The sequence below is a fragment of the Leuciscus leuciscus genome (assembly GCF_965113295.1).
Source record: "Leuciscus leuciscus genome assembly, chromosome: 3".
NCBI lineage: Eukaryota > Metazoa > Chordata > Actinopteri > Cypriniformes > Leuciscidae > Leuciscus > Leuciscus leuciscus.
Window position 1 is genome coordinate 20551674 of NC_138727.1, and position 23603 is coordinate 20575276.

General features: G+C 40.2%; 1 protein-coding gene across 2 annotated transcripts in view; it reads left to right on the forward strand.

Annotated features, from left to right (window-relative positions):
* The window catches only part of gucy1b1 (guanylate cyclase 1 soluble subunit beta 1), an 87028-nt gene extending 64311 nt beyond the window's left edge, over positions 1–22717 (forward strand). For both annotated transcript variants that reach the window (XM_082165661.1, XM_082165660.1), the window contains 2 exons: positions 12000–12154; positions 17438–22717. In XM_082165661.1, coding sequence (XP_082021787.1) covers positions 12000–12154; positions 17438–17555 — 273 coding nt within the window. In that variant the 3' untranslated portion in view covers positions 17556–22717. The remainder of the gene's footprint in view (positions 1–11999; positions 12155–17437) is intronic.
* The last annotated feature ends 886 nt before the right edge of the window (positions 22718–23603 follow it).

A 23603-nucleotide genomic window follows, 5' to 3' on the forward strand; every position in this document is an offset into this window, starting at 1 on the left:
TATTTAAAAAAATACTACAATAAGAATCGAGTGGTTATGCAAATGCAATGCATAGATTAAAGAGATGCATAGTGTATTGTAAGCTATGCATTTATGATTATTTTATTGTATGTTGAAACTATTTTTTATACATAAGCCTTTATATATAAATTAGGGCTGGGAATCGATAAAAAAATTATAAAAAAAAACGAATTAATTGCACAATTTGCTGTAATTAATTGCAATTAATTGCATTTCCCCCAAGCTTGTAATCATCAATATTTAAACTTAGAATCACCTAATTAAATTAAACCACACAGGGAAAAAAAAGGAACAGAAAATAGCCCTATATTAAAATAATAATAAACATCAATATATCAATATATTATTCTTTTTCAATAATCAATCAACATAATCAATTTAACAGATTTTTTAATTTTTTAAAAACTAATTATCAAAATAAAATATAGTCCTACAAAGCTATTATTACCAGAGCATGTGATCAGAGCAGGTCATTTTACCATTGTTGCCCAGCATGACTATACCAGCTCTGTAGGGCTATTGCAAACAGAAGTCTACTACAGAGAAATTTCACGTTATTTGAGCGGACTCGCCGAACACGGAGGGGCGGGACGGCATATTTTCGGCCTTTTCAATAGCAGCCACAACAGGAAGTCATTAAAACGAGGCACAAAAAAAAGTGCTGCGTTAATTGCGTTTTATTTTATTTTATGCGTTAAACATCTCAAATTAATCGCAAAGATTAACGCGTTAATTCCCCCAGCCCTAATATAAATATATATTCAGCCTTTCATCCAGACTGTTAACTTGTCTGGTTGATTTTTTGCTGGTTGATTTTGAGGAATTAAATAAGTGGGGTGCATTTAAATTAGCTTATCTGACTTTCATTAGTTAGATTCATGTATAAGTTCAGCATTTCATCCAGACCATGTTAACTTGTCTGGTTGATCTTTTACTACATTTAATTTTGAGGAATTAAATGGTATAATTCGGTGCTGCAGCTGTCCACCTCCGAGGAGATGGATGTGCTGAGCATAGAGTTAAGGGAATTGAAGATTCTCCATCTCAATCCCCTGTGTACAATGAGTTTTGGAGTTTATAACTTCCATGTCAGGGCCTTCCAGTTTTTCCCGATCTCCACTAATAAAAAATGAGATCCCGGATCAACCCTTTCAGCTTGGATTTTCAATTCTAAAAATGTATGTTTAATAAATTGGGTTGAAAGAGCTTGGACATGGACGATGCCAAAGGCAGAACAGACACTTGTGAGCTATCAGTCCTGTCACGGCTTAGGCTCCCCTTAAGGCTTGGCATTACTCTCCAGGCCAGTTAGAAACTCTTGGCGCTGGTGGGTAAGGCGTAAATGGGGATGCTGGGTGGAGTAGCCCTAGCCATTAACCCTCTGGGGTCTAAGGTGTTTTAGGGGTCCTTGAGATGTTTTGACATGCCCTGACATTTGTGCTTTTTTCAGTTGCTTATAAACATATTAATGGCAAAGGTGTAATTACACTATATTTAGCACAAACAGGGCTACTATACTATGTGAGCAACATGTATGTACATGTTTGTATTTTTGAGAGAATAATGTTTATGCATGGTTATTGAAAAAACAAAAATTGAAGTTTCTGAAATAAGGCCACAAAACACATACTAAATATGTGTCCACAAGACTTTTGACTAATGGATGTTGTCGCCTAGAGTTTTTGCTTCAAAATGATCTGAAAATCATCCTGCCTAATCATTCACATAAAACAATACATTGATTTAAATTTTGTAAGACACTTTTTGTTTGGAAAGGCAATATGCGTGGGGTCTTACGCATTGATCTTGAATAATAAAGTGGTTCACACCTGAGAAGACAATGATCCGCATAATGAGCTGCATAATGACCCTTTCATTCAGGTGTGTGAATATATATATACACACATTATTATTATGTGGGCGTTGACACGTTTGCATGGATTGCCTCAGATAATTTGCGTTTGAATAGCGCGTGCTCTCTGTGGGCGTGTTCACATTAAAGGTGAACTAAGTAACTTTTTTTACCTTAACTGAACAGCTTCGGAGTCATTGGAATGGTTATATTACTTATTTCGGGTTGAATGGTGGTCGTTTCGCACCCCCCTGGTGCCCGTGAGCGGAAAATACGCACTTGCAACTTTGAGCCGGCGGGCCGCCGGCCGCTGCGTAAGGAAGTCTCGCGTGATATCAGGTCTCGCGATGTAAACAATTGCTTTACGGCCAAAAGAAATCTGCTAAAATGCGGTCATTATTGCGCTCCCTCACGCTGTCCGAACCCGAATGAAGAAGACGTTTTAAAGAACGTCCCATCTGCTTTGATGTCGTTGATCTATAGCCTCTGGTGTCTGAGAATCAACAACGAGTTTTTACAACAGTGTTGTCAAATATCTATTCCGAAGCTGTGGGGGGAGCTCTAGAGAGAAACCTGCGAGCAAAAAGCGAGAATACAGCGAAGAAGTCCCGAAGCTACTGAGTGCTGCTTTAACACTTAATGAGCTATAATGAGCTGAAATGAGAACGACTGACATCTCTCTCTTTTCATACAGATTACATAAACTGAGAATATTTGTTTTTTATATAAATTACTTCATTTAAAAGAAGAGAATTCAAGCTTTATGCCTGTGTGCCTGTATGCCTGTGTAACTGAGTATTCGCTGAGTTACAGTTAATTTTCGGACGCGTTTCAGAATGAACTTCACTGACAGAGAGAAGGCAGAACTCGCATCATGTTTATTTTTCTTTATTTGGCAAAAAGCACAACACTTTGTTTCTATGGTGAGTATACACCAAAAAAAATAATAAAAAAATAGACACTTAACAGGATCGAATGATGTATAACACTTAAATGTAAGATCAAAATCAACAGAGTATTTTGAGTCTCTTTTGCACTGATAAGAAAAAAAGCGAGCTGGTATCGCAGGCGCGACCGCCGACCCCAGGGGGTTAACAAACTCCTTGTACAGGACAGAGTGTCGTTTCCTGTGCTCCCCCTAAGAAAGATTGGGGACCGGAATGGCATTCTCAACAGAAGCCTTTGAAGCAGAAGATGGATCTGAGGACCCTTTTTTCTGCGAAAAAGACTTCGGCCAAGGTCCTGACGCCACTGGTGTCAGACATCTGAGGGCAACCCCGACCGGGGTAGAGCGGTGTACATCTCAGTATACGGTGCCCGCCCCACCTCGGTGCCCTCAGGAGGCCGTTCTGCCAACCCTGCCACCCTTGGTGCCTCGGGGCGCAGCGGTCTCCAGCGAGCACATGGCTCATTGTCACCACGACTCTGTGTCAAATTCGCACCCTCTGAGGGGGGGTTCAAAAACAGTCAGTTCGGTTGTTTCCTGCCAGTATGCTTCAGGTCACCGAAGTGGCTGTTACAATAACACCAGAGGCCAGTCTCGAGAGACTGGTACCCTTAGTAGATTTCTGACAGAGTGAAGAATCTGCCGAATATATCTCCATGGGTCCTGCAAATAAGAGAGAGGTAAGAGAGAGGTAACATAATCCTGTTTCATTCTCCTCCACCTTGTTACAACGGGGTGCTACTCACGTTAGTACATCCCGAGCAGGCTCTGGTAATGGAGCAAGAAGTAGAGTCTCTATTAGAGAAGGGAGCTATAGAGCAGGTGTACTCACCTGACAGAGTATTGGGGTTTTACAGCTGCTACTTTACTTTTGTTCCGTCTACTTCGTCTGTTGAATTGTGCAGTCATGAAACTCAAGTTCTAGATGCTCACACTCAAACAGATCGTGATCCAAATCAGATCTGAGGACTGGTTTGTCACGATATATTTAAAAGACGCTTACTTCCATTTCTCCATCCTCCCTCAACACAGGAAGTTCCTGAGGTTTCCTTTTGGGGTAAAGAATACCATTATCGGGTGCCTCCATTCGGTCTAGCTCTATCACCCCGCACGTTCACGAAGTACTTGCTCAGGCTGCAGTGCATACACATTCTGAACTACATAGACGACTGGCTGATTCTTGCGGAATCAGAACAGTTAGCGGCCCGGCATCGAGATGTCGTCTTTGCTCACATAAGAAATTGGGGTTGAGACTCAATGCCAAGAAGAGTGTGCTTTCTTCACCACAGAGAACCACTTTCCTTGGTGTGGTATGGGATTCAGTCATTATGCGAGCCACACTATCGCCCGTTCGTGTAGCTGCTATCCTCACAGCCACAAAAGTGTTGAAGCTAGGCCAGTCACGCACTGTGAAACAGTTTGAGAAACTGTTGGGCCTCATGGCAGCAGCGTCCAATGTGATACCCATTGGCCTACTGTACATGAGACCCTTGCAGTGGTGGCTCAGAACCAGAGGGTTCCTGAGATGTGTGATTAAAGACTGTTCTCTTGGATATTCCCATTCGTTGTGCGCTTACTACAACCACCACTGGTTACAATTAGTTCTGGTTCTCAAATTTGGCCGAGCTGTGTTCCTACAGATTGTCAGTGTATTTTTCATTGTCTCTTTCTGATGGATATTGTACATTGTTATGACAGTAAGTGGTGACAGATTTATTATGAATGAGTCATTGAATCATTCACTCAACTGAAACACCAACAGTCAATATTGCCTTGGCTATGTTTGGAACTATTTTAATTGGCCTATTCGTGCATAGCAGAATATGAGATGTCCAGATATGTGGCCAAATTGTTTTTTATAAATGCATTTGAGTTATTGTGGGTCGCATTCTATTTCGTCATTTCACTGTAATGGATAGGGGATCATGGATGACCGATAGAGAAGTGGGAGCAGTGTGCTGGGGCCATGCCCAGTGCTGCATTAGAGAACTTGTTAGCTGTGTTAGGCTCTGTCAAGTATATTTTGTATAGCGCTTTTCACAATACAGATTGTATCAAAGCAGCTTCACAGTATTAAATTAAAATAATACAACAAAGTTTGTTTCAAGAGGAATTTATTGATTGATCAAATTAAATTAAATATCCCCAAAATATCCCCAACTGAGCAAGCCAAAGGCAACAGTGGCAAGGAACCGAAAAACTCCATCAAGTGACCTAATGGTGTCCTAAAACTCCATCAGGTGACCTAATGGAGAAAAAAAAAACCTTGGGAGAACCCAGGCTCAGTCGGGGGCCAGTTCTCCTCTGGCATTTATGAGCTAGAGGCCGGATTGTAGTTTGAACTGTAAGATTATATGAATGCCTGGCTGAAGAGATGCGACTTTAATCTAGTTTTAAACTGGGAGAGCGAGTCTGAGCAACGAACAGCATCAGGAAGACTATTCCAGGGTTTTGGAGCCAAATGTGAAAAAGCTCTCCCTCCTTTGGTGGTTCTGGATATCCTAGGTATGACCAAAAGCCTTGAATTTAGTGATCTTAAAGAGCGCGATGGATTATAGGGCGATAGAAGATCCGTTAAATAGACTGGAGCTAAGCCGTTTAGGGCTTTATAAGTCAGTAGCAATACCTTGTAATTAATACGGAACTTTATAGGTAACCAATGCAGTGATGATAAAATTGGTGTTATATGATCATATTTTCTTGATCTCGTAAGAACTTTAGCGGCGGCATTTTGGACTAACTGTAGCTTGTTTATTGAGGATGCAGGACAACCAGCTAATAAAGCATTACAGTAATCCAGTCTCGAGGTCATGAATGCATGAACTAACTTTTCTGCATCAGAAACTGATAGCATATTACTCTGTCACGACTAGAGGGATGTATAATACTTTATGTACACAACAAACTTTCTTAAGTTTTATAATAACTGGTAAGGGGTAATTAAACTCAGATATAACGTATTGCATTCACTGTTTTCAGTACGCAGGAAGAAACAACACATAATTGCAAATGAAAGAAAGGGTTGCCATATGCAGATCACAAGATCCACATACTATAACTGTTGATCAGTTAAAAAAATGTATCACCAAGATTTCTGTAATTATTTGTCAAAAATTACACTTTTTGGACAAATTTTTGACAAAAAATTGGAATATATTTTCACAGTGAATCTCCAAATTAATTTGGAATTAACATAAAGACAGTATTTTAAATATTTGATATTTGAAACCAGATGTACCAGAGGTGGGAGTAAATCACACAAGTTCAAGTCACAAGTAAGTCACAAGTCCCTACCATCAAGTCTCAAGCAAGTCTAAGTCGCAGTACACACAACCAAGTCTAGTCAAGTCAAGTCAGTGGTTCACTTCAAGCAAGTCAAGTCGAGTCCTGCTAAGGGTCAAGTCAAGTTACAATACCAAACCGAAAAAAAAGTTTAGTTTATATTGGCCTCAGCCATGTTTATTTTTTCCTCAGAAATGATTACCTTTCTTATACATTTATATCGTTATATTAATAATATTCATATAATTTATTATAGTATGTATTTATGATTATCAAAATTTGGAATTATCATTATTATAATAACAATTATACGAAAAATGTTGGAGATAAAACATTTTAATTTTTTGAAGGTAAATTCACAAGTGTGATGATTTAATTGTATTGGTTTTTATAGTAAATGTCATATGTTTAACTTTGCATATATATATATATATATATATATTTTTTTTTATTTATTTATTTTTTTATTTTTTTATGGAATATCACCGGCAGACATTTACTTTCCCATTAAGAGCCAATATTTTACCCCTTAAATTGATTTCCAGGGGCATTTTTTTTTAACACTGCAATTACAACACCATAAATAATGTTATGAGATTAATGATTTAAATATAATAATTTTAATATAGAAAATATGAGAATTATAAATTATATTTTTTTAATTATGAAATTAAAACCGACAATAGATGGCGCCAAATCAACGTCTTTAATGTATGAGTCATAGAAGCATTCATTCAACTGATTCGTTCAAAAGGGCAGATTCATTCTGGAACTAAGCAACTAGGTCACTGAATCACAAAACCCCCGGATTTGTTCAGATACGCATAACTCTTTTTCTGTGGCTTGTTTGGAACTATTGTAATTGGAGAAATAGAGCAAAAACAGAGAATATTTACAAATTAAGTCTAAAATGTCACATCACAATATTCACTCTTTGTTTACTGAACTATTGTATAAAATCATTATCATATTTGCAATCGCGCCAATATTCTGGAAATATTTTTTAATATCATATGTTATAAATATAAAAATAACTCATACTAGGGCCATTTTTTACACCACATCTTGAATTGTGGGTGCATATTTATTCTGCTGGCATTTTGCCCCCCAACCCCCTGATAAAATCTGACCCTGCTTCAAGAGAAACATAAAACACAACAAAACATCATTAACAGTTTTCTATGTTGTTTTTCATCATTGGAAAGTGTGACATATTTGGCTTTAAATCATGATTTGAAAGAAACTGTAGCAAAGGAATAGGTTTGTGTGAATTTATGCACGTTATACAAAACAAATGCCATCATTAATTATCATTTGAATCTATTGACAGCCTTAAGCTACATTTGAAAACATAATTTTTTATAAAGAGGCATGCTGTTTTGACCACTATTGTCTCTAGATTTAACGTTAATCAAATTAACTATAACAAACAGGTTAAACAAGCCATAGCTTACTTTTAGACGTGGTGAAAGTTCGAGGTTGTGATGGTCGTGTCCGATATCCCTTGCCAGTTATTATGCGTACAGCAAATCTTCTTGTATGAATATGGTAAATTTCTAGTGTTTATATCCAAAAATCTATAGTGTATACTAGTTATATCTAGTGTTTATAACAATGCTGGGAGATGTTTTTGTATTTAGCGCGCTCACGCGATGTATGTTTTTTTTTGGGCTTGTGCAGCGTCACGCAATCGCGCAGAATCTGATGACTGGCGTCAATGGTTCCGTTGCTTTCATTTTGTTCATCCTTATTGATGTTGCGATGATTTATATAAAAATGTATATAAAGTAATTCTCGAGTCATACAGTTCAAGTTAAGTCAAGTCTCGAGTCATTGGATCTCAAGTCGAAGTCAAGTCATTTTCTTAATTTAGTCAAGCAAGTCTCAAGTCCTTAAATTTGCAACTGGAGTCAGACTCGAGTCAAGTCATGTGACTCGAGTCCCCCATCTCTGCTAAGTACTATGAATTTATTGGCATAAAATGAATATTAATTGTCATCCAAGTGGATGCTGCACACTGGTGGTGGTTTGAGGAGAGATCCCCTGATATGATTGTAAAGCGCTTTGGGTGTACAGAAATACATATAAAAGCGTTTTATAAATGCCTCATTCATTCATTCATTCATCCAATATTACAGTATAATTAAAATATAGGTCTAAACTTCAAATTATCAGATTTTTTTTATTTATTTTTTTATCTTTTATTAAAGGGGTCATGACATAACATGAGAAAACAAATTTGCCTTGAGAGGTCTCTGTACCTTTAAAACATCCTGCAAGTTTAGCTTAAAACATCCTGCTCATTAAAAAACAAAGAATTTATTTTGTCAAGCTCCAAAAATGGCTCATTTTGATATTGTGGGATCTGTGACATCACACAGGCAAATACATTTGTATATGACTGCCGCCAAAGCTAGACATCAATGAATAGTTAAATACATCATCGCACCATAGGCCAAGGGAAAGTCCCTTCAGGCTACAACCTTCGATGTTGCCGTTCCTTCAAGGGGAAGCCTACATCCTTACTCTTACTTAGGAAAAAGAAAGGCAAATAAGAGCAGGACATAATGCAGATTGTTCAGTAACTCTAATCACCCAGGCTCTTTAACCCCAGGGAGGTTAGGCCCTACTTAAACACCACAATGTAACTGGGGGAGAGCAGCTTAACCCTGCCTAGAGTAAAGGCACTCTACCTAAGACCTGTTATAGCTAGCGCTTCATCTTTTTTTCTTTTAGCTCCAGACCATAGTATGTGACAGAAAATTCCAGACACATGATAAAAGCAACTGAAATTAAAAAGAGTTTGCATCATCTCACCGCAACCGTCTTTGTCTAGCAGTTACCTCAACAGTGCTAACCTCAAAGACTGCCTATGGACCATATCAGATCATGAGTTGTTTTTAATTAGTAAAACGCACCTGTCGCATCATCAGTCCAAGACAGAGCCTGATGTCTGCGCTTTAACAACCTCTTGTGTCCCAGAAACCCTCCTCGGAGAGAGGAGGGGCAATGTTATCATAATTATTCAGTTGTTCTTTTCTGAACGATTCCTAGTAATCAACTCCCTGAGGTCTTGCCTCCTCCTTTTGCAATATGCTGCTTCTGCCCTATACTCCTCTGATCCTGTCTTCTGGAACATTCTGGAGACGGCTCAGAAGGTTTGAAAGAAGCAGAGGGTTAGAGGTAGACTTGAACCTCCGAGGGATATACCTCCTGAAGGCAGCGGGCTGCACCTTGGCCTCTCTAAACCTCTCCACCACCGTCTCAACGGAGGTGCTGAAGAGTCCAGAGGGTGCGATTGGAGTATCCGATCAAGCTCCAAAAAATGGCTAGAATCTTTCCAAGGAGGAAAGATTTTTTTCTCCTTGACCCTCAACAGGTTTAGCCACAGGTGTTTCTAAATAACCACTATCGCTGCCATCGAACAACCGATGGCCGTGGCTGTTTGTTTGGTGGCCCGGAGAGCCAGATCTGTGCGGCGCAGTAGAAGCATCAGAAGACGATCCCTGCCCTTTGTCAAAGTCTCTCAGCAGATCAGGTTGGTATGTTTGCAACACCGCCATGGTGTGCAGGGCACCGCTACCCTGACCCACTAGCAACTTCCCTTTTCTCACAAAACTTAACCTGTCAGTGTGGATCAGAAGAAAACACAGAGCAGTCTTCTAAATCCAAAGATCGCTTGAATTGGCTTGAGACTTGGAAATCAACACTCCTTTCCCAACCACCTCTGGCAGTTCAACCTGGGATCCCCACCAACAGAGCCGCCGTGCTGCTTAAGTAGCCACAGGGCCCGATCTGCAAGGCGAAGGTGCTTTTCCTTCTTCCCTAGAAATAAGAGACAAGCGTGAGTGGAGCTTTCTTACCATAAACTTATCACAGTGCATCACCTCGAGAGCTGAACGTGCATGCGCCGCTCTGAGGCAGATCACACAGAGCTCATATGAGTCCTCAAGTTTAAGATTATGCTTACACGGGGAACACACTGTATGAAAGTTTTGCCGCTGCTCTCCATTGTTCTCCACACGCTCGCAAACAAATGGCTCCTGAAGACAAAAAAGCTGATGACGTGTTTTGCAGGTACCCTTTTATACTCACAGGTGCTCCGCTGGTGACGTCATGGACTGCCGTCAGCCAATGAGTGTTTGATACAAGTGCTTCAGACACCAGTCACGCTGATGGCGTTTCCCATAGTGTTAACTCCATGATCCAGCATCGAAGTTCCAATTTGAAAAGGGAACTATATTAACATAATAAGTGAACCTCGAGGAACATATTAAAGCTGCTGTCGGCAACATTTTTTTGATCATATTCAGTGAAATTGACACTATAATCCGACAGAACAACATAAATAAGATGGTTTTAGAAAAAAACCCGAGCTTCTAACTCCACCTTGAGCGTGTTATTTGTTTTGCAAAAATCCACCGCTCCCGGATCATCGGGTCCAATCAGCGCAGGGGGGTGTGAGATCTGACTGTCAATCACAGGTCGTGCACACGCCACAGATCCCCCCTCACTCGCGCACGTTAATATCACATGCACACGCCACGCCTGAAGTTCGCCTGGAGATTGCATGAAGCGTGATGGCGGAGAGAAAATCTACTAACAAGCTTCCAATTCCTCGGTTATTGCTATCTATGGATAGATTAGCCAGGGCAGCCTACCTCCGAGTCCATGGTGTTGATAGATGCTGAAGAGACGGACGCGTTCACAGAAAATCAGGTACACACGCACAGTGACGCACTGACAAGCACGACCTCGATGGGAGGGTGCTCGCTGGTAGTGGGGAGGGGCATGAGAGTTGTAAACATTCAAAATTTTGGCTAATCGACCCAATCTGCCAGACTTGCTGACTGCAGCTTTAATAAAAAAAGACCCCTTTAACACTTACAGAACATCAAAAATATTTTAACAACCTTTAATTTAATTGAACTTAAAACAGGATTCACATAAACCCATTATTACAGATTTAGCTGTGCCTTTTATAGTGTGTTTGGCAATGTTTATGGAAAATACATTAGCAAAAGTACTTTGAGAATCTAAAAAAGCAGATGCTGCGGTAATTATTTTTTTAATGCGTTACACAGCAAATATTAATCACAGAAATAATTTTCTGCAAATTAACTTATACTTCCAATGCACACTGCACATACACAAGTATGTACTGGTCACTGTATATGTAATTTAATGAATAAATAAATCCTGAATGTTTAGACTTGTTTAATGTGCTGCTTCATAGCATAAATTAAACAAAATCTCTTGCATATTTTACGTACCTGGCTGATGGGGTCACATAAGCACCCACCCACCATGCTGTCCTTCATAAAACACCCCCATCATAAAACATGCTCCTGTGGGGGTATACATTTTACCTTGTGTATGTTTTGTGTTTTCTAAGAATAGCTCTATAATACATTTCTAAACTGTGTTAGACATGTTCCCAGTAAATAATCGTCTCGGCAGGGTCTTTTGTTTAACCAGAAGACACAGATTTGTTATTATATGTGCAGCTGTTGAAGATGTGCTATATCTAAATGACAGAGAATGCTGTATTAGGCGGATGGGCAGACACTTTCACACAAAGACACAAACACAAAAGTAAGCACAGTCTGGCAAAGGGAGACACCGTCAGATCATCCTTCCTTTCAGTGTTTAAAAATACACCCACATTAACTTTACTCTGAACAGTTAGCTCTGCTCTGGCACGTACACATGGCAGAGCGTGTCTCGATCAGAGAAGGAATGTTCTATGCATTTGCTGTAGAAAAAAGAACGATTTCTCCTGTATAAATATGTCAGCATTGTTGAAGACAATATGATTATTAATGTGCTATGTGTGAATGTGTTTACATATTTTCAAGCTTTACATATTTACCATCTAACTGTTATGTTTTGGAGCAGATCACCATTGGAATCCACACAGGAGAGGTGGTCACAGGGGTGATAGGGCAAAGAATGCCCCGTTACTGCTTGTTTGGAAACACGGTCAACCTGACAAGTCGTACAGAGACCACAGGAGAGAAAGGAATGATAAATGTTTCTGAATACACATACAGGTGAGAGAACCATGTCAGGTTAATATTTAATAAGGTTATTAATATAATATAATTTAATATAATATACGTGCAATATCACACTGCATATCATAGCCGTGCTATATCACTCTTTATCAGCAGAATTACAGCCGTCATAAAACGAGGCATTGGAGTTTATTTAAATAACACTTGCCTGACGGTTCATGCTACTGCTGACCCGGACGTCGAGGTCACTTCCATGATTTGGGAAAAGCATAAGGATGTAATGTAACGACAAATTATTATTTTTTCCGAAGTGTTGACAACTTATTGTTAACTAATAATTGTTGCAAACTAGTACTACCAACAAAATATTAGTGCATTCCTGGAACTGAGCGTCGTTACACTACATCCTTATGCATCGCTTTCTGCCAGGACTTTTACGTGCTTTTCCCAAATCACGGAAGTGACCTCGACATCCGGGTTAGCAGTAGCATGAGCCGTCAGGCAAGTGTTATTTAAATAAACTCCAATGCCTCGTTTTATGAGTACAGAACCTATTTGTACTACTGTATAAGTTTGGTACCATTCTGGGCATTATTAGTGGGGTAATTTACGAGATACATCCTTGGATCCGTTAGCGCCTGCACTAAGCCATCCGGCTGATATCTCTAAATAAGCTCTAACTTTAATAATGTTCGACCAAGGGAAAAAAGGCTTCTGGGTGGTGTTTGGCTTGGGGTCATGGTGCAAAGGACCCTAGGCTGATTTTACTCCGAACCATCCCTTTAAAGTGAACCAGAAAGGGAACCAGCCGAAAGTGACCTCAGTTCTTTTGGTGTTCACAATATACTGGACTCAAAAGAGAACCCGGTTCTTTTTTTGGTCCTCTTCAGCATTGAAGTGATCTCAGACCCTTTCTTGTTCACACCACAACCTCAAAAGAACTCGGATCTCAGCTTTCTGTGCATTTTGCATGTTTACACTTCCACCTTCGACAACATCTGTCAGACAAGCACAAGTGCTTGCACCCAAAATTTCAATCTAGGTTGTCGTAGAAGGGACAGGAATCCTTTATTTCAGCGGAATCCCCACTTCGACTTATTTTTTCACTGGTGCTCATATACTTCTGTCATAGTTATTTCTATTTTATGCTGCATTGTAGCACTGTTCTGTTATAGCCTCTTTTAGGGGTGGTGCGATATGGCAAAAATATCATATGATTTTTTTCAGGAAAATTGCGATTCATAATTCCATCACGATTCTTTTCATGTTGTTTTTAATATTTTGCAAGTGACTGAGCAGTAGGCTACAGCCAAACTAATTTCCCTATTTTAAAAACGTAGCCTAACAGAGATAACAAAATACAATGTAGTCAAATATAACAGAAAAAAGAAAGACAGACCATGTAGGCCATAGTGGGTGCAGATAAAAATCTTTAATTTCATTATTTTATCTTTGTTATTAAAAATAAGAATAAAGATGCACATTACAAATACACAAAATAACATACAAATGAAATAAACTGTGCTTTATTTTTTGAGCCACAGTAGGTGGATATAACACCACCATTTAAATACGAAATTGAATAGACAAATGTAAAAAAAAAAAAAATTTTTTTAAAAAATACACTACATAGACTTCACTGTATAAATTATACATTGATTCTTATTTAAGCTACTGAAGTTATTCAGTGAAGAGCAGTGAGTGATTTTCTCTTCTGTTGTTTTATTAACACTAAGGACTAGCGGCACCATGTTTATTATTTGGTTGCTATTTCTTTAAGATCTCACGCTGCACGCTTACAGTCACGCATCCGATTTTCTCCCAACTGTCTACTTTCACTTTAGACATAACACATAACCGACTGTGTTTATGTAAACTTTGTGTGTATTTGCCAATAAGACTAGAAAGATATAGCCTTCACGAGGATGGCGACGCACTGAATCGTTCTTTATTTAAATAGTTCAAAGTTACTATCAGATTGATTGTTATTACCATGACAAATACATCATTTGTAACATCATGTAATCATGTAACATCATGATGTACAAACATCATTTGTACATAATTTATAAATACCATTTATAATACATCATTATAAAGATATAAGACTCAAGTTTCAGTATTTGACCACTATTTTATTCTGAGAAACTTATAGTGACAGTTATGTATTAATTTGTGTCAGGAGCTACCTTTAATATGAATTATGAGCGTCAGCCGCTCCCATTCATAAAAAATAAATAAAAAAAACCCTGTGAGGTCGTCATGAAAGCACTTGACCAAACAACGTCCCTCCCTAATTTTTTTTGCTAAATTTTAGAGTCTAATCAAATTAAAGTCAAATGACATGATCTTTAAAAACATTTAATTAAATACAGAGTTTTAGACTTATCTTCTGCCAGAAAGACTCGGGAGAATAAATACTTGTAACAGTTATGCATTTATTGACAGCCCAGCAAGCAATGTATGCAATAAAGTTCTTTGGCGTAGGCCCCGTCCGTAACTCGCAATCCGAGGGTACGGATTCAGCATTTCCTGCCTGAAGAATAAGGCAGGGGCGCAGCCGACCCCCTGTGAGGTATTGGAAGGGACCATCCTGGTGGTGGTGGGGAGGTTGATGGGGAAGGGACCATCGTAGGTGATAAGGAGATTAGAGGGAAGAACCCGTCTTGGTGGAGGGCAGAACCATCTTGGAGGTGGTGGGGTGGATGGTGGCGAGTGAAAGCGTCAGCATCTGCGAACTCAGACAAGTGTAAGTACGGGTCTTTTATACTTCTAGTATTAGAACGTGATTGATAGATGAGAAGGTAGTAAGTGACGCAACAATTGAGTCTTCCTGACAGAACTTTACGCTAAGCTTTCATTTCAGACTTTAAATATAACATGGTCAGACATGTGGCTTTAGCTGCAGTGCATTTCTAGATTGATACAATGCCAACTTCAATATTATTTTCATGAAGATATTTCATAAAAATACATTTCTAATAACTTTACAAAACTTTGAAACTATTTATATAAAAAAATCATTATGACAATAATAGCTTTTAGTGCAAAGGGTTAATGAACTGTATCTGTTTTAGTTTGGGAATGCCATTTGCTGGCTAACAGGATAACTTAGTTCAGTACTCACACACTTCGGATGTTCGTGCTCAGAACAGCATGCAAATGAAATGTTATGCAATGTTATATTATGCATTTACGCATACAAATTATCATCTTTCATGACTGTGCAGTGTCACATGAGCGTAACTCTACTGCTGCGCTGCGTTAGCATGTGATGTGAATGTATGTTGCGTTGAACATACACTAGAACTGCAAAAGATAGAATGCAATGTAGCACGAAACGCAAAGTGGACCAGGAGCTCATCGCTTTCACATATCACCAATAAATCGAACCAAAAACGGACCCACAAACGAGGGTCCTTTTAGGGGGGTCTGAGATCACTTGGTTTGTTCACCTTTATACATGCTGAACTGCTCCAAGAGCGTTTGGAGGGCTCAAACGAACTAGGTGTGGAAACACCCTAAATTGTTTACAACCTTGTTTCTGTCCTTTTCAATATAAAAGTCTTTGACTGACAAAACAAAAGACTGACTCACTCATAATGACAGTCTTTGCTGCTATCTAATGGTGTAATAATGTAACTGTCACTGAAGTCGAATATCACAATCACTAACGGACCCTTCAAACGGATTATCCGTTTGATACACCCAAAATGAATTATCTCCGAAAACGACTAAACAAATTGTCAAATAGGCACTATGTTTATAAATATATATATATATAAGTATATCCTGTAATATTTGACATATTTGAGGTCTAAAACATTCTCGCCTAAAACAATCTCAAAGGTAGCCTGGGAGAACCCAGACAACTTCCGGCAAATTTAGATTTTCTCTGCAAGTAGTCTGGCAAAGAGCTCATTCAAGCCCATTTCTAATCCGTCGAAATCGCGGCACCAATCAGAAACGTTGGGGCGGGCTTTACACAATGAGGATTGCTCTGATTGGATTTAGGTCTATCCAATTGCGCCCAGAGGCATTTGAGCGACGTCCGTTGATGAAGCGCACCGACTTTTAAATGCATTATTATATTCAAATTGCAAACACATGAGGACAGTCTCCATGAAAGACCCACTGGCAGATGAACGTGCTACTACATTTCTCTCCGAAACGGTAGGAAATTAAATTAGATTTAATAGAGGATTTTAACTGTGACAAGATGATTGACAGGGCAGTTTACGTGACAGGATGCACGCGACAGATCCGTCTGATAAAGATGACGAAGTAGTATGTCCCAAAGCTTGCCTACTTTTTTGCTACACATTCTAAAGTAAATACCTTTTCTTCAAAAAAAGAGTGCATACTTTTATGGCGTAGTGTAACTTAGGCGAATTGGGACGCAGCATATGGCTTTACACGATGACGATTGCTCTGATTGGTTTTAGGTCTATCCAAGAGGCATTTGAGCGACGTCCGTTGGTGACGCCCCTTTGGAAATGAGTTATTAATGAAGCTTTGCCAGACCATAACTCAGTTACTACTGAGAATGGTCTGGTTTTAACCAGGCTATCTCAAAGGGATAGTTCACCCAAAAATGAAAATGATGTCATTAATTACTCACCCTCATGACGTTCCAAACCCATAAGATCTTCATTTATCTTCAGAACACAAATTAAGATATTTTTGACGAAATCTGAGAGCTTTCTGACCCCTGCAATGTAATCACCACTTTCAAGGCCTAGAAAGGTAGTAAAGATATCGTTAAAATAGTCCATGTGACTTAAGAACCTTAATGTTATGAAGCGATGAGAATGCACAATTTTAACGATGTCTTTACTATCTTTCTGGGCATTGAAAGTGGTGATTACCTTGCAGTCTATGGGAGGGTCAGAAAGCTCTCAGATTTAAAGAAAAATCTTAATTTGCATTCCGAAGGGTGAACTAAGGTCTTACGGGTTTGGAACGACATGATGATAAGAAATTAATTACATAATTTAAAAAACTTTTGGTGAACTAACTCTTTAAAACTACATTCTCTGACACAACAACAGTAGTATTTGTAAAATTATGGTATTTGCTCATCTGCCATGACACTCGCTGTGAGAGAAATGTTGCAAACGCAGCGATGAAACTGTTCCCGTGGTGATAATGGTAGAATATTGCATGGCTGTAAAGGGTCTCAGCTAATCAGAATCAAGAACAATAACTAATTGTTATAATATAAAATAGTATCATATAATATATAAAATATAATATAATAAAATTAATACAATATATACATGAATAAAGTGAATGTTGTTATTTATTGCTTTGTCTCAGGTGTTTGCAGTCAGTGGAAAATGCTGATCCTCAGTTTCATTTGGAGTACAGAGGACCTGTATCCATGAAAGGAAAAAAAGAGCCAATGAAAGTGTGGTTTCTCTCACGCAAGACCTAACTGACACAATGTGGGGCTGCAGCGGTGCAATTTTTATTGTTCTCTGCTAATGTGTGTTCATTAATTTCTAAGATCTATGAAAAGGAGCATACTGTACTTTGCTTTCTTCATCAAGATCATTTTATTCTCCCCCTCTCAGAGGCCAAATTAAGAATGTTCTTCAGTGACCCCTGCGTTTCAAGTGCCAATTATCTCTGATTCACAGAAAATGAAAAAAAATAAAAATGGAAAAATAGGGGGTAAAGGGTATTATAGAGTAGAGGGTGACCAGCTGTACACATTTTACATAGGAATATGGAAACTACTGTCCATTTGATATTATTTAATGATACTACTTTGAGTGCCAACTATTGAATTGATTTAATCCAGAAGATAAAGATACATCTGAATAAATACAACTGGAAAATGGTACAAATACGCTATGCAACATGCAGACGTGCTCATCAAGTGTTTGTTTTCAGCATTTTTATTTATAGTAGAGGATGTGACAGTATTAAGATCACTACCAAGTCCAGGAATATTTTGTTATTTCATCACTGAGTAAACTAAGTTATTTTCTTTTGTTACTGTATTGAGTCCTGTATGTCTGTGTGATGATATATTACAAGAAATAGAAATATCTAAAATAAACAGTGTTTTTATTTTTATTGTGCACTTTAATTAAGAAATAACTTATAGATTTTCAGGATCAAAGCACATTTTGTTATTGTATCAATGTATTGTATTGTATTGTAAATACTCAGTTCCCTTTCGAGGGAACTCGCGCTGCGTCGATGACGCCTTGGGAACGCCTCCGCGTGATTACGTCTGAAGCACGTATGTCAACTAGTCCAGTGGAAAGAGTGAACGTCAAGGGCGGGTGACATCATGACCAGGAAAGGATAAAAGCACATCCGGTGCAACCGGCGTTAGCTTTTGTGCCTCAGCAAAGCACTCTGTGTCAAAACTGTCTGTACTATTTATTGTTTGTCTGTCACATCATTATCATTATGGCGAAACAGCTGCCCTCGTTTCCTTACGGGTGGGGATACACACGAACGGAGCATGCTATGTCAGCCTTCGTCGGGCCACAGATCTATCTCTCAGGGCTACGAAGGAGACCGCCCGTGCTATTGGGCGGTCTATGGCAGCCCTCAGCCCACTGAGAGGCACCTCTGGCTGAATTTAGCAGAGATAAAAGAGAAAGATCGGGCTTTTCTGTTAGATGCTCCAATATCTCCTACTGGTCTCTTTGGTGACTCAGTTAATTGGTGACTGGTTAATTCAGTTGTCGAGAGATTTCAAGAAAATAAAAAACAATCAGAGGCTTTTAAGAAATTTCTCCCTCGCCGAGTCCAGCCCCCTGGAGATGCTGGGCGTGAGCATTCCCAGCCGAGCTCCTCATATCGCGCACAACAGAAAGAGAGTGTCGCGTTTCGTGCCCCTCCTAATAAGTCATGGGGGCTGAGACGACACTCTCAGCCAAAGTCTTCTAAGCCAAAGCCGGATCTGAGGCCTGTTCTTATGGCTAAGAAGGCTTCGGCTCATAAGTGGTCCTGATGCCATGTGCGTCAGACTGTTGAGGACAGCCCCAACCGGGGTGGAGCGGTGTTCACCTCAGCATGCGGTGCCCGTTCCACTTAGGGGTCCTCAGGGGACCGTTCTGCCAACCCCGCCACCCTTGGTGCCTTGGGGCGCAGCGGTCTCCAGCGAGCTCTCGGCTCAGCGTCAACTCGACATTGCGTCAGACTCGCGCCCTCTGAGGGGGGTTCAAAAACAGTCATTGTTTCCTGCCAGGATGCTTCAGGTCACCAAAGTGGCTGTTACAGTAACACCAGAGGCCAGTCTCGAGAGACTGGTACCCTTAGTAGATTTTCTGACAGAGTGGAAGAAACTGATGAATATTTCTCTGTGGGTCCTGCAGATAATAGAGAAAGGTTACAGAATCCAGTTTGGTTCTCCTCCACCTCGTTACAACGGGGTGCTACTCACGTTAGTACATCCCGAGCAGACTCTGGTAATGGAGTAAGAAGTAGAGTCTCTTTTAGCGAAGAGAGCTATAGAGCAGGTGTACTCGTCCAACAGAGAATCTGGATTTTACAGCCGCAACTTTATTGTTCCGAAAAAGGATGGGGGGATCTTCGTCTGTTGAATTGTGCAGTCAAGAAACTGAAGTTCGAGATGCTCACACTCAAACAGATCGTGACTCAAATCAGATCCGAGGACTGGTTTGTCACGATAGATCTAAAGGACGCTTACTTACGTGTCTCCATCCTCCCTCAACACAGGAGGTTCCTGAGGTTTTCTTTCGGGGGCAAAGAATACCAATATCGGATGCTTCCATTCGGTCTAGCTCTATCACCCCGCACATTCACAAAGTGCGTAGATGCAGCTCTGGCCCCTCTCAGGCTGCAGGGCATACATATTCTGAACTTTATCAACGACTGGCTGATTCTGGCGGAATCAGAGCAGTTAGCTGTTCGGCATCGAGATGTCGTCCTCACTCACATGAAGAGGTTGCTCTCAATTGGGGTTGAGACTCAATGCCAAGAAGAGTGTGCTTTCTCCACTACAGAGAACCACTTTCCTTGGTGTGGTTTGGGATTCAGTCACAATGCGAGCCACACTATCACCCGTTCGTGTAGCTGCTATCCTCACAGCCAAAAAAGTGTTGAAGCTAGGCCAGTCACACACTGTGAAACAGTTCGAGAAACTGTTGGGCCTCATGGCAGCAGTGTCCAATGTGATACCCTTTGGCCTACTGTACATGAGACCCATGCAGTGGTGGCTCAGGACCAGAGGGTTTTCCCCGAGGGGAAATCAAATTTGTACGATCAAGATCACGCGGTGGTGTATCTGGTGTAGCCTTGGTTATATGGAGGAAACATTGGTGTTGGGAGCTCTTTGCCATCGAGTTGCTATCTCGACAGATGCTTCCCTCTCTAGCTGGGGAGCGGTAATGGAAGGCCGCTCAGTTCAGGGTCTGTGGAGGAGTCATCATCTCTCTTGGCACATAAATTGCCTTGAGATGATGGCAGTCTTCAAGGCTTTGAGACATTTCCTCCCAGACCTGAGGGGCCATCATGTGCTTGTCCGTACAGAGAACACATCGGTGGTCTCTTACATAAATCGTCAGGAGGGTCTGCGTTCATGTCCACTCTGCAAACTGGCGCACCAGATCCTCCTGTGGTCCATATGGAAAATACTCTCTCTGAGGGCAGTGTATATCCCAGGGGGCCAAAATATAGGAGCAGACATCCTGTCAAGGCAGGGGCTGAGGCCAGGGGATTGGAGACTCCACCCTGAGGTGGTGGAGCAAATATGGGAAGTTTACGGCCAAGCAGAAGTGGATCTGTTCGCGTCTCAGTACACAACGCACTGTCCACTATGGTTTTCCCTCACTCGTCCAGCCCCAGGGGGACTATGGTCAGACATGACCATGGTGCAGACATGGCCGAGGCTATGTCTGTACGCATTTCCCCCTGTTGCTCTGCTCCCAGGAGTTCTGGAGAGAGTCCGCCAGGACGGAATAAGTCTACTGCTAGTAGCACCACGCTGGCTGAGTCGAATTTGGTTCCCGATCAGGAGAGACCTTCTGTCTCAGGCAGGGGGCACAATATTTCACCCCCGGCCAGAGATTTGGAAACTATGGGTTTGGCCTCTGAGGGGGCCCAACTCTTAGAGAGTGGTCTCTCAACTGAGGTTGAGACCATCCTAAGCTCCAGAGCTCCAGCTACGAGGAAATTATATGCAATAAAGTGGAGAGTTTTCACTTCTTGGTGTCACCAGCATCAGTGGGATCCAGTTAACTCTTCAGTTAGTACAGTACTCGAGTTTCTACAAGACCGCTTTGTATCAGGTTTATGCCCATCCACCTTAAAAGTCTACGTGGCGGCCATTGCGGCTTTCCACGCCCAGGTGGGTAGTACATCATTGGGTTGAGACCCCCTGATCATACGTTTCTTTCGTGGCACCTTGAGGCTGAGGCCTGCAACTGCAACTGGACCTGGCAATAGTTTTAGTTTCGAGCCCTTAGAGTAGGTTTCAGAAAAAATTCTGACATTCAAGACCATCTTTCTTCTAGCTATTTCGTCCCTCAAAAGAGTTGGAGACCTTCAGGCCCTTTCGGTTTCTCCCATATGCCTTGAGTTTGCACCCGGGATGGTCAAGGCATTCTTATACCCTAAACAGGGATACGTCCCTAAGGTCCCGACCAATATTCCAAGGCCTATTGTGCTGCAGGCTTTCTGTCTTCCTCCGTTTGCTTCTTCGGACCAGGAAAAACTGAATCTCTTGTGTCCAGTGAAAGCACACCTTGGTCCTCGCCGCTCACATTTGTGAGGTTTTATAGCCTGGACCTGGACTCTGCCCCAGGGTCTCGTGTGCTTTATACTTATATTGCCGACAGTTTCACAATTTTAAGTATGGCGTATTGGGTATTCTCGTTCCCAAGTATTCTCGTATTCTCGCATCAACACTGCACAAGTTCCCTCGGAAGGGAACGTCTCAGGTTAGAAGGGAACGAGACGCTGCGTCGCCCTGCCATACTTCCTGCATCCCTGTGATCGACTTTGCTTCGGCTCTCAAAGCAAACGCTGGTTGCACCGGATGTGCTTTTATCCTTTCCTGGTCATGACGTCACCCGCCCGTGACGTTCACTCTTTCCATTGGACTAGTTGACATACGTGCTTCAGACGTAATCATGCGGAGGCGTTCCCAAGGCATCAACGTTGTGGCGTCTCGTTCCCTTCTCAGGAAACTAGAGTTACAGTCGTAACCTGAGACGTTTAATCATAATTAAATTCACAAGTCTGAATTTATTTTTCTGTTTCTGAGAATAATGTGCATGCTTTAAATAATAAAAATGTCTGCACAGAATCATAATTACACTCGTACATTGCATTAGAGAATTTACCAAACATGTACATATAAACAAGCCATTTTATGAATACTTACGCTACTGTTATATTGTTTTATTATGTGTTATTGCGTGAATGAATATATTCTTAACACATTTTTAAAGTGAATATTTACTGTTTAAAAAGTGGATAGACTTTGAGAGTTTGTATTCATTGAATCTCGCATATAGATTTATTTAAAGGAAACCTGCCCATGTCACAATGCTTTTATGTACACCTCTACATATATTTAAGTCTTGTATTAAAAGATTATTTAAAAGATTAGCTATTTGTTGTCTAATTTGTTTGTTTGTGTTGCATGATAAAACAAAACAGCATTGGAATGCTAAGGTTTGTTGTACTGCTAAGCATTGTTTTCTTTTACAAAATTTAAAATATTCCATAGTCTTTATAAGTCATCCATTCTAATGCCCATAAACATACTCATATATCTGTCTGGCTGCTTGGAAATAAAATAAAAATAAACAGTCAAATCTAAAATCTTACACTATTGTTTTTTATAAAATCAGACAGACCCTCAGACTTTTTATACAGTTTCTTTATAAGCGGTATTGTGTGAATAGAAACATCAACACAAATATAAATGTCAGGAGTGTACAGATTAAATTATTCAGGTTATAAAGGTGTTTATTTCATGAGAATAGTAAAAAAAAAAAAGAAGCTTACTATGGATCATAATTTTGACTGCACAAACCTAAGCAAAATCTCTACTACTATATGAGCAGACAATGTATTATCATCACCAGATGACAATGTTACCTATACAGTCAGCTATTACCATATACTGAAGCAATAGGCCTACTGTCACTTTGCCAAATTTGTCTCAGCTCAGTCTGTTAATATTAATGCAACTGTCTCCTTCTTGTGGTACAAACATGTAACTACTTTGAAAAAGGATGCTTAGCTCTGAGTGAAAACTAATACAAAAAAATTGATACAAAATACCACTTTAGCAATTTCTACTTAACCTTGAAGGACTATGACCCCAATGTTTTCAATACTTCCACTTCCATAGAGAAATCAACTTTCTTTTGTAGATTAGAGATTGCGTAGTTAATCATTATCTTCTCGACATAAATTGCGCCAGCAATTACTCCTTTAGTAAAATGCATCAACATGCCAAGTGCAGTGAGACAACTGATTATGTCAT